Consider the following 12171-nt stretch of genomic DNA (forward strand, 5'->3'; position numbering starts at 1 on the left):
ACTTTGACTTTTTCTCCATCCCCTCATGGAAGTTGCTAGTCCCCCACTCCAATGAATCACAAAAGCCTGTAGGTGGTCTAAACATCCAGAGGAAACAATAAAAGAAATAAAATACTAACAAAGCATATTGTTATATGTATATAATTTTTTAAAAAAGCTTTTATTTCTACTATGGATCCCTCCCATTGGAATGGGATAGGTAATTTATTATCTTATTTGTAACTAAGTACAAATAAGCCAACAGCAAATAAGCCAATGCATGTAATTGTGTTTTTTTTAATTATTCAAATAATCAGAAACACTAAAGATAGTTCAGTTTGTTAATTTTTTTTAATAAGGCTTTAATGACAAGCCCTGTTTTGAAATGAAAATAATGGTGTCTATAATTACTTTAATAATACTTTGTACTTTAATAAAAATAGAAGACAACTTCTATAAAAGAGCTGTGTGTTTATTTATTTGTTCATTTTATTCTATTAGTACAATGTCCAATTCCTCTGCCTTAAAACATTCAATGTCTTTTTTACATTGCCCGAAATTTAATGAGTTTTATCCACCACAGAATAAAATATAGAATAGGATTGGATTTTCCCTTTGCTTAGAAACTCACTCTCCACTTTGAAAACCTTGACAAAAAGTAAAAAGTAAGAAAACTGTTTTGTATAAATGGAAACCTCTTATGTGACACAGGATATATATATCCATTGGCTGCAATTCTTACAATTCTGAAAGTATTATCCACCATACTGCACTAAAATAGAGCCATCTTGTGGTATACTTAGGAAAAACTATTTTTGAACTATTTATTAGAATTCTAAGCTAATGTGCTGTACCACTTCTCATGTTAACAGTTCTCCTAAACTAGATAAACTTTTGTGCAACTGAGATAGATATTATCAACTTACTTTGATGAAGTTCTGGAATTTTTTGTTTTGCTGCAATTCTTTAAAAAGGCTAACTGCTTCTTTCTGGTGACTACAAAACTCCCCGTAGATTGTCTTCATTTTTCTTGCATTCTCTTCCGAAAACTGAAAAATAGTAACGACTCAATAGAGTAGTGGTAGAACTGTCACTATGCTGCATACTGGATATGTAGCAAATTAGTTTTCCAACTCACCAAACAGATTTCTTTCCCTTCACCACCAATCTATTTGGAGCAGTGGAAAAGCATTTTGGACTGGGACATGTCACACAATTGCTAGAGAAAGGGAAGCATTTCAAACACCTTGAAAATGTTGGCAAAGGAAGGTTAAGGCCTTCCTCTTTCAGGATTATCATCTGTTTAGGGGAGATGTGGTTGGATCAGGATTGTAATAAATGGATATATAGATAATCATTGGCTTATCAAGGCAAGAGCGGCCACAATTTCCATCACTAAGCAATTCAATCATAAAGTGTAATATCACAGGATGGCATCCCTTAGCAAGGGCAATCCTGACAGTTCCAGTTGTTGTCCTAAGTCCAGGACCACACATGTCATTAAGTGGGAAAAGATGAGAGTACCAGTCAAACAGGTGCTAACTGTGGGTGAGAATTGGGTATTTCTGATACAGGCACACATGGGGGGGGAGGGGTGCCTCAGGCTGGGGCTCTGGAGTGTACAAAGGTACATGGGTGCTGCAGGAGTATCGCAAGCAGGCATTCTGGAGCATGAGTGCTATTGGTGGGGGGGTGCTGTGGACAGGCACTACAGAATGTAGTATGGGAACAATTTCTGACTTCCTGCCTACTTTCCCTTGACTTTGCTTGTGGAATGTCAGCAGAAAATGTTGATCATGTGACCGCGCTGGGCATCAAGCGCCTGCCTCGTGATCACATGACTACTGATCCACTGCAATGGTCAGAACAGTGAAGAGTCGTCATAAAACCCCCTTATTCAGCCATATTTTAACTCTGAACAATTACTAAGCAAATGGTTTCTCTTAGAATGACTATATCTTCACAAACACTTCGTTGAAAGTACAATTCTTTTCAGTGCTCTACCTGCTGCACAAGGACATCTCCAATTTTGCTGATCACAAAATTTCTGTCACTTCCCTCCTGACTTGAGAGCTGTCGCCTTTCCTTCATCCTACAGAAGAACTGCTGGTGAAGTTCTAGCAGTTCATCTAAGCAAGGGAATATTTTGTCCACTGTGCTATGGTCCAGCTGTAGTTCTTCTTTCATCCCTTTTCTGAATATTTTGGACATGATGAACAGGGTATGGATGTGGTGCACTTCTGTTTGCATTAGTTCTACATAAAAAAACATAAAATTAAATGTCATGGTAGATATATTTTACAGTAGATTCTCTCTATATTTATTTATTACATTGAAGATCCATTTACGAAATGAGGGATGCTATCAGGACATTAGGGAACACCTAAGGTTTGCAGAAGTATAAATGCATCTTTAGCAAGAAAACAAAATGAAAAGAGGAGATGGGGATTAAAGCCCACAGAATCTAAGTATACACTCAAAACTGTGACAAACTGCTTGGAACAAAATAACATGGGAAGAAAGAACACAATGCAGCACGCGGGGGGGGGGGGGATTCATGGCTGTTTGCCTATAATCCTAAATAAAAGCACTCTGCACTTATTCAGCATATCCTACCATTCTGTCCAAATACTCTTATTAGATGACAGCCAGTTTGGTCTAGTGGTTTAGGCACTTAGATGTTTGATTAATTTGATTGCCTTTGATGAAGTGACTAAAGCACCAGGCTAGAAAAAACTGTGAGTTCTAGTCCTGCTTTAGTCATGAAAGCCAGCTAAATAACTTTGGTTCATTCTCTCTCTTTCTCTCCTCTCAGCCCAGCTGCCTCAGATGTTGTTGTGGAAAAAATAAGAGGAGCAAGCAGTGGTGGAATCCTTCTGGTTTAACAACCAGTTCGGTGATCGCGTGATTTGTGTGTGTGCGCGTGCCAGTCACGCTCTGTGAGCATGTGCACAATCTGCTCTGCTGCCCTAATCATCTGCAAAGATAAAGTAAGTAAAGCGCGGGAGGGCGGGCAGTCTCAGCTAATCGTCAGAGCTACCAATTCACCCAAACCCATCCAAACCGGTAGAATCCCAACCCTGGGAGCAAGGATTAGATATGTTCACTGCTTTGAGTTATTTATAAGAAATGATAAAGGTGGGTTAAAAATGTCTTTAATTTTGTTTTAAAAGATCCATTAAGAATATTATATAACAGTTTATCAGATTACTGCACAACTGAGGTAACATTGAATACAAATGGAGTATGACTCCTCTCACTTTCTCAGACTGTTACAAAGACAAAAATAAAATATAAGTTCTGAAACTAGTGTGCATTTTTTAATTTTATTTTCACTATTGATTCCAGCATATATTTTAGATTACAATTCCTATTATCAAATCCTGCTGGTAGAATATATCACATCTACTGTGACCACCAATTTAGAGAAGGCTGTTTTACATTTTCTCTCCCAACCATCTATATAGAAACATAGAGGATACTATAGCAAACTAACCAAAGATTACATCTTGTCGCTTGATAACATCCTTTTCTTGTTGGTTACAAAACCCAGGCTCTACAACCAGACTCCAAGATTCTGCCTCAAATTCCAATGTATCAGTGCTGAGGTCATTCCATAAAGAGGCATCAACATCATCTATAACAAGATAAAAGCCATTCTTAAACATAAAAAATAGGCAAGTTAAATTCAGGTACCAATTAAACAATTAAAATATATTCCAGGATTGGTTTGTGGGCTGATTTTTAATACTTCCAAGAAGTACTGATAGTAATGAATCTATGAATCTGGAGATATAGTTATGAATTTTTAATAATGTTGTGGATCTTCAGTATAAAATCCTTTTTTTTTAATGGTAGCATTTAATGGGATGCACTTTACTTTAAAAATGGAGATCCCAAAATGAATAAGAATGTTATATTCTGTTAAGGAAAAATTTAAGTGTCACTGAGTTTGCAAAAGGTTAATCTTGTTAAGAGGGAAAGAATATGATAAACCATATCCAGTTTCACTACTCTTTATCTGAAAATCTCTTTGGCATTGCTTGGAAACTTTGGTGAGCACTTATGAAGGAACTAACACTTCATTCATTTACTTCCTGCTCAAGAAACACAATAATCCTGTAGTACTGGCAAATGTATATTCAGTTTTAAGTAGACACTTTAAAGGAATACAATGATGGCACCTGTTAAAAATTTCCAACATTTTTAAGTATCTGAAAAAAAGTTTTGATCAGCTGTACAATGCTAATAATCTCTAAATTTTGAGCCATGTCTCATCATAACATGAACACCAATTAATCCCTTTTATTTTTTTTAATGTAGGGTAATTCAATATTGTTTGTTATTAATATCGTATTTTTTCGTGTGAATGTTATCACACAAAGTTCCCAGTTTACCTTCAATTATAAAAGAGTCAACAGATGAAGCAGACCCTAAAGTTTGCAGCAGCTCTTCAGAGTGTGACCTAAATCTCCAAGTGCTGGTATTAGTATCTGGCTCCAATGAGGACATACTCTTTCTATGGATAAAAAAAAAATCATAGAAATATAGTGTTTCACTTGGAAAGATTTTTTTAAACTGAGAGACATCAGAAACTGTTGTCTACCTTTCAGATGTGGTACTTGGAACGCTTCTGGATAAGGAGTGTTGTTGCTGTAATGCTTCCTTTTTCATAAGGGATACTCCAATGGGAATTGTGGTAGAAGGCAGAGTTGCCAAGAATGCTGGCTGTGGAGTATCTCTGAATGATAGATCTGGAAAATCAAAAATATGGTGTTAGATTTTAGCAATGTATTCCATCCATGTGTTAGAGACAGACTTCTCTTGTATGCCGAAAATCCACAAAATCAGGAGGAGTCTAGTAGCACCTAACAAATTAGATTAAAAGCCATAAACTTTTGTGAACTAAAGCTCACTTCATGAGCTGCATGAAACATCCCAGGATCACATTCATCTCAGAAATATTGGAGAATAACTGCCAATCTATTTAAACAATATTGTCTTTGACAGTCAAATGTATGACTGTACAGCTGCTTCCTATATTCCTCCAGTAAATAGCTAATAAAAATGTTTTTAGTCATCCATTGTATCCTTTGATTGGTATACATTCATAACATAACATAAACTGCCTTTGCAGCCACATTCTAAATCTAATATATTAATAACTGTCCCACTGAATTTAATATGATATATATATATATAAGTAGACATATATCAAATTGAAATATAACTGAAAAGTCTTTTGATACAGAGCATGGATAAATATTTATTTTTCAAAATGAAATGCTATTTGCAAATATTATTGTAACACTGCAATATTTTAGATTTATGAAAAGAATATTGTTTCTATCTCTATCTGTGATTACTAAAACATATTTCATAGCTCCAATTTCAGCATTCAATTTCATATTTTTTAAAATCGCTTTAATACTTCTATCAACTTACACAAATGAAGTTGATGGAAATATTATCTGAAGAGTTCATGTAGTTGTTCAAAAATATTGAACAGTATTTTAAAAGTCAAAGTTTTATTATAATCTGTAATCTGGTTCAATCAAAATTGGAGGAAAGTCCAATTTTCCAAGTCTTAATTTAGAGCTAACATACATAATGAGCTGAGGGGCATCACTAGTCTCTGAATTGCATATTACAAACCACACTTAAAAATGAAGGAAGTCAGGGCCAAAACTAAATCTGATTTAAAATATGTTAAGCTTAAATACCATTAAAAGTCTTAATATGATTATTTATATTTAATAATTTCATCTTCCTGCCACATTAAAAATAACAAGAACCTTTGAGATGATTTAGAATGAATGAGCTGGAAGGGATCGTCGATTAACCGTTTCACTGGTTAATTGTCCTCGCTGTTAGGAAGTTTCTCTTTAATTCCAGGTTGCTTCTCTCTTTGATTAGTTTCCAACCATTGTTTCTTGTCCTGCCCTCTGTTGCTTTGGAGAATAATTTGATCTCCTCTTCTTTGTGGCAGCCCCTCAAATACTTTAGATTACCAAATAGTTGGAAGCCCAATACATAAGAGTGATAGATTGGGTATTTCTGCTTTTAATGTCTGTTTAATTTAATTAATTTAACTACTGAATGTATGCTGTCAGAAGTTAAGGTAAAATTATTGTATGAAGGAAAACCTTGGAGTTGATAGTGAAGCAAGTGAAAAATATTGGATTAGAGTGAATGTGTTCAGTTCATTCTGAGAAGTGTACTCATAGAAAGACCAAGAGATAGTGGAGACCCATAAAGAAGATGGAAGGATGGAGGGAATTTTTGCCAATATTCATTTGCAGCTCTCCAAACTATCTCTTCCTCTAAAATAAAGGAATCCGATATTCAAAGACAGCTTTGTTTATGAGCTAAGAAAGGCATTAATGGAAAGGGATAAATCAACAAAAGCTGTCCATTCTCCCAAAGACAGCCACTAATAATAACAAAACATGAAACATAACAGAAAAAAAACAATTTACATTTCTTATCTTTCTTACTCTTTAACTTACTTGTCTGGACAGTTTGTATCTTGTTCTTAACATAACTTCTATCTTGCAATTTCTGGTAAAGAAGAATGTTTTGATTAATATGAATTTTATTAAATATATTAAATATAAAGTTTATTTAATTGGTTAAATAAATAAGAGATGATTTAACGTTACTATACATATGAGATCATATTTTATTGAAAGATTTTATATTGACTTATGATGCTACATTTTTTACATAACCCTAATAGTGAAGTTGCAAATTGCTAGAATTTTGCTAATGTTACCAGACACAATAATTAATATAAATCATTACGTATTTTAGAAACTTTGACAGGCATTTTAAAAAAAAACTAATACTGTTGGGAAAAGCCAATAATATTGAACTGATCCTATTCATTGAATTTATGTCATTCTAACTGGTGTACGCTAGGGGGCGATATTCCTCTTTGTTCTACCTGATAATATAAACAGCCTCTGGATTTAACAAAACAGGAAGATGATGCTATTCATACCTTTGTTCCATTACAATTTGAATTCTCAGTTTATTATGCTTTTGCAATGATTTTGAAGCAGCTACTTCACTAGTCTAATGTACAGTCACCTGAGAAGCCAATTTCAAATCCCCAAAGGCAGTCAAATCTTCCGCCCAAACACACCACCCTTTCTCAAGAATTAATCGGGATATGAAGAGAGGCAGAGACAAAGAAAGATCAGACAAGTCTGAGTCATGGACAAGGCAAAATTGTGGGCAAATTCCTGTGACTGTTTATTTACCATGACATATGAACCAAAATCCCATGTTCATTTCTTCCGAAGAAAATCAAAATTCGTGATAAAAAGAATGGCTTCCAAGTTTGTAATAAGCCAGCATTCCTCTTTTCCACTTCATGCAAAAAAAACATGGATCTAATTTTTTAGTTGGTCCCACATGGCAAAAGGTAGTGACAACTAATTAGTAGTGTACATACTAGTCACATAACTAGCAAATCATAGTAAGCAAACATAAAAAAGGACAAGTCATTGTAATAAGGAAGCCTAAACAAAAAGATTGAAACAAAATGATCTTCAGTGTAGAAACAAAGCAACAAACTTACTAAGCAAGAGAGCTTAGGAAAATATAAAGGTTAGTTACTCTTACTGTATCTATTTGTAATGATTTTATTACCACAACTAATGCCTTGGTTTTTTTCCCCTATAGGTCAACAATAGTTACTCACTTGAAATACTTAGCTTAAATTATTAAATTATCTTATCTTTTCTTTTATGTACACCGAGAGCATATGCACCAAGACAAATTCCTTGTGTGTCCAATCATACTTGGACAATAAAGAATTCTATTCTATTCTATTCTATTACTCTAACATAAAACTATAGGTAGTCCTTGCTTAACATTCACCCATTCTGGGATTGTTCGAAGTTCAACAATTATTCGAAGCTACGATGGTGCTGAACAAGTGGGACGAACAAGCCCTCTTGGTTGCAGCAATTGTTGTGTACCCATAATCATGTAACTGCAATTTGGGTACTTGGCAATCAGCTCACCATTATGACCTTGCAACATTGCACAATCATATGGTTGCCATTTGTGATCTTCACAGCTCACTTCTGATAAGCAAAATCAATGAGGAAATCAGCATGAAGTCACTATTAATAAGGGGTGAAAAAAATGTTGGGTGATAATTAAAATGAAATGGTAAATTTTGAGACCTCTGTGTAAAAGTTTAAGAATATAGGATAGATTGGGTTTAGAAAACGAGAAAAATAGAAAGAAATTTTGATTAATAAATTGAAATAAAAATTGAGTTGTATACATTTGGAAATTAAGATTTGTGGTGATAAAATTGTAAGGTAAATATATAGATTAAAGAAAAGATTGTTTTTGTGCTTAATGTTGATGTCAAAAGGAGCAAGGGATAAAAAATGTAGGTAAAGCAGTATTGAATTCTGATTTATAATTGAATTTATAATTGAATATAAAAAGAAGCTTTGCCTTAGTAGGAGATTAGGATGTATGATGAGATAATTGGAAAATTTATTAAGATGTTGGAATTTATGTTAAAATTGTTTGTTTCTCATTTGTTAAATTAGTGTACCCATTTGTGACCGGACCAAGACTTCGTTCTTGAAAAAAATTTCTTTTTTATGTTTATGTTGGAAAAAATAAAAAAATATATAAAAAACAAAAAAAAAAATCATGATCACATAATCTTGGAATGCTATGATGTCCATGATTTGCCTAATGACGGTAGCTGGGACTGCCAGAACTTCTGCCATAAATTGGCATGGTGGCAATTGCTTAGTGATGAAGTTTTAGTCCCAATTACCATTGTTAAGGGAGGACTACCTGTAGACCCAATAAAATATAGTTTTCTTGATATGTTACACTCTAAAATAACAAAATAGAAATAAAACAGTGTAAAAGTGAGCAATGACATCCCCAAGTAGTCACTTTAAAACTTACTTTTGTACACACAGGAGCACAATCCTTACAACCTCTATGCACAATTGCATTGCAATCTGTAAGGAAGCAAAAAAAAAATCTCTCAATTGCAATCTCAGTTTTAAAGCATTCAACTTTCATCTAGAAGTAATCCTTGTCCTAATGTTTTCCAGCTGTGATGACTGGTTCCTTCAAAAGGGTTGGAAAAGTTATATAAATCGGCAAAGACCCAGCTAATTTTCACTGAAAGGATAAAGAAGTACAGTATGTCTTGGATCTTAGGCCAAAACCACTCATCATACAGAGCAGGAGGTTGCCATCAAGAAAACAACCCCATCTATGTTTATATTATGAGAATCAACTATTCTCAAGTATTACCCTGAGAATCAAACTAGGTGAAATTTACTGATTGATTGATTTCAATTTGTTATAGCCGCCCAGTTCAACAGTCTGGGCGGCTTACAAAATTAAAAAAAGAAAAACAGTTGAAAACATAAACTTTGACAGCTCAGACTAAAACAACCATAACAGTACAAGCCTGATAAGGACCATGCAAATAAATTAATCCCAGCCAGGGACCAAAGTCAAGTCTTAAGGGCTTTCCAAAGCCCCTCGCAAGAGGCCATCAGCCATATCTCTGGCGGGAATGGGACTACTTGCCACAGCCAACTTGCTGCGGCCAACTCACCATGGCCAACTCGTCGCAACCAACTTATCTTGGCCAACTCACTGCGGGACAACTCACTGTGGGACAATGTAACAATTCTATTTAATTATTTAAAATAAATAAAAATATTTTAATTTTTGCCATTCACATTTTATTCTTGTCCTCCTTTTGCATCATTTCTTTAATGATTCTATTCCACCATTTCTTTGATATTAGTGTAAGTCGTGTCCTGGATCAAGCTGTCCTGTGGCAATATGGCCATGGCAAGTTGTCCTATAGTCGTGGCAAGCTGGCTGTGGCGAGTTAGCCGTAGTGAGTTGACTGTGGCAAGTTGGTCATGGCGAGTTGGCCATGGTGACTTGTGATAGACCCTATCTTGGGCAGGAGCCATGACAGAGAAGACATGCTTCCCTTAGTCCCACAACATTTGATAAAGGGGAACTGGAATGTATCCACTCTGCTCGAACATACCAGGTAGGCAGAAACAATTGGAGAAAGATGATCCCTCAGATATGCCATCAGTGATGGGTTGCCTCCGGTACGGACCAGTTCGCAAGAACCGGTCGTAAAACCGGCAGGAAGCTCCGCCCACCAACCCAGACATCATCAGGAAGCTTCTGCGCACTCCCGTTGCAAACCAGTAGTAAAGTCAGTAGAACCTACTCCTGTATGCCATGACCTGGAAACAGGTCTGTCTGTTTACATTCACATCAGCCCCAACTATGTTCAGACTGAGTGATCCATGTTTGAGAAGGCAGAGAAGCATGAATGAACTATACTAAATCTCCTCAAACTATTTTTCTTTCAATCTCTGGGCTCATTTCATCTATTGGAACTAATCAGGAGGAATAAAAATAAATGCAGCCTTAGGCCAGAAGAAGGGTTGGGGATGGAACTGATTTTTTGAGAATGTTCACCCGTATTCACCTTATAAGTTCTAAACAGATCTCTCGGACTTCATTTTGTGGAATAGCTAAAAGAAAACATTTACAACTCTTAAGTTTACTTGGAGATATATAAAGATGAAATTGATTTAAGGGAGCATCTAACACAAAACTATGTAAACCCAGCAACTGTTCAAGGCAGAGGTAACATTAGATGTTTAATATGCTAATTTGTTAATATGGCTTTATTGTGTTGGACACACCTAATTAAGAGATCACTATAGCTTGTGGAGTAATAATCTTATGGATTTGTGGGAGGAGTTCCAAATTCAACTCCAACAGCTCAGAACTAGAAAAGTTCTTCCTAAAGGCAAACAAACTGCTGCTAGCAATATAAAGATAATGAAGTCTCCAATGTGACAATGGCTGAATCCTGAGATTTAGTACCTATGATACAAACATTGTACTTTGAACTAAGCAAATTATTCTCAAATCAAGAAATAGAACTGAATCTACATTTAGTCATGTTTCAAGTAATCCCACGACAATTTTACTTAAATTAAGAAAATTGTACGTTAGTTAAGAGACTTAAGTAAGTTATGGTTCTGGGTCTATGATCTGTTCTACACATGACTAAGTTTGGAACCAATCTACAAATACAAGCAACTTCCTATAACACAGTTGGGGAAAGCAACTTCTATGAATACAAAGTATAAGTTACTTACAAGAACACTGTAATGATTCTTTCCCCAAAAGTGGTTTCTCACATGTGAAACACGGCATTACTCCAGCATACGATCCAGAAACAAAGTGATGTCTGTTAGCTTTCTCTTTTTCTTTGGCATCTTTGTTTTTTGCCTTAATAACCAAAATGGAAATTACAAATAAATACAAATTTAGTTTGCAGTGTGATACAGCGTCAATATCTGCAGAAGCAGTCAACTACCCCACTCAAAAGAAGCAATGAATAATCTTTTCATTCCTCTCCATTTTGTAGAACAATATTCCATAGAAATCATATTCTTACATGTTTATATAAACCATAGTAGAATAACCTCATTCAAATAACATTTGATCTAAAGCGCCAGATTAGAAACACGGAGATTCTGAATTGTAGTTCCTGCCTTAGGCATGAAAGCCAGTCATACTCTCTCAGTCCAACTCACAAGGTTGTGGTGGGGAAAAGAGGAAGACAAGGAACCCATGCCACCATGGGTTATTTTTAAAAATAATAAAGGCAAGATAAAAAAAAATCTAAACAAAATAAAATGAATAATAACCTTTACTTTTGGAAATGCTGGATATTGTAACAAAAGGGAAACAAAAGTGAATAATCATTGAAAATGAGCTCAGCACTTTCTGAAGGCTATATCATTCAGAGATGTAGGGACGATCTTAAGATAATTCTGAATATCTTCATAACCATATAATTACACAGGACTATAAAGCCCTACATGGCACGAGCACGGGATACTTGCGGGACCACTTCTTACCGGCCTCCCACTGCCCAGTGCGGTTACATAGGGCTGCCCTCCTCCGGGTGCCATCGGCCAGACAATGTTGGCTGGTGGCCCCTGGACTGAGGGCATTCTCGGTGGCCGCGCCGACCCTCTGGAATGAATTACCCACCGAGCTCCAGACAGCCCCTGATCTCCGTTCTTTCCGCAAAGATCTTAAGACCTGGCTTTTTACTCAAATCACCTGATCTGG

At 35.6% G+C, this 12171-nt stretch overlaps 1 protein-coding gene across 4 annotated transcripts in view; it reads right to left on the reverse strand.

The window, feature by feature from the left end:
- The window catches only part of ARHGEF28 (Rho guanine nucleotide exchange factor 28), a 144730-nt gene that overhangs the window by 34491 nt on the left and 98068 nt on the right, over nucleotides 1-12171 (reverse strand). For all 4 annotated transcript variants that reach the window (XR_015732105.1, XM_034441149.3, XM_034441152.3 and 1 more), the window contains 8 exons: nucleotides 11187-11319; nucleotides 8932-8987; nucleotides 6489-6540; nucleotides 4586-4733; nucleotides 4377-4498; nucleotides 3476-3616; nucleotides 1984-2234; nucleotides 906-1028 (listed from right to left, as the gene is read on the reverse strand). Coding sequence is in view for 3 of the 4 variants with exons in the window: in XM_034441149.3 (XP_034297040.2) it covers nucleotides 906-1028; nucleotides 1984-2234; nucleotides 3476-3616; nucleotides 4377-4498; nucleotides 4586-4733; nucleotides 6489-6540; nucleotides 8932-8987; nucleotides 11187-11319 (1026 nt within the window). In the remaining variant the exon portion in view is untranslated. The remainder of the gene's footprint in view (nucleotides 1-905; nucleotides 1029-1983; nucleotides 2235-3475; nucleotides 3617-4376; nucleotides 4499-4585; nucleotides 4734-6488; nucleotides 6541-8931; nucleotides 8988-11186; nucleotides 11320-12171) is intronic.

The sequence above is a fragment of the Pantherophis guttatus genome, chromosome 2 (assembly GCF_059756535.1).
Source record: "Pantherophis guttatus breed Tessera chromosome 2, ASM5975653v1, whole genome shotgun sequence".
Taxonomy (NCBI): domain Eukaryota; kingdom Metazoa; phylum Chordata; class Lepidosauria; order Squamata; family Colubridae; genus Pantherophis; species Pantherophis guttatus.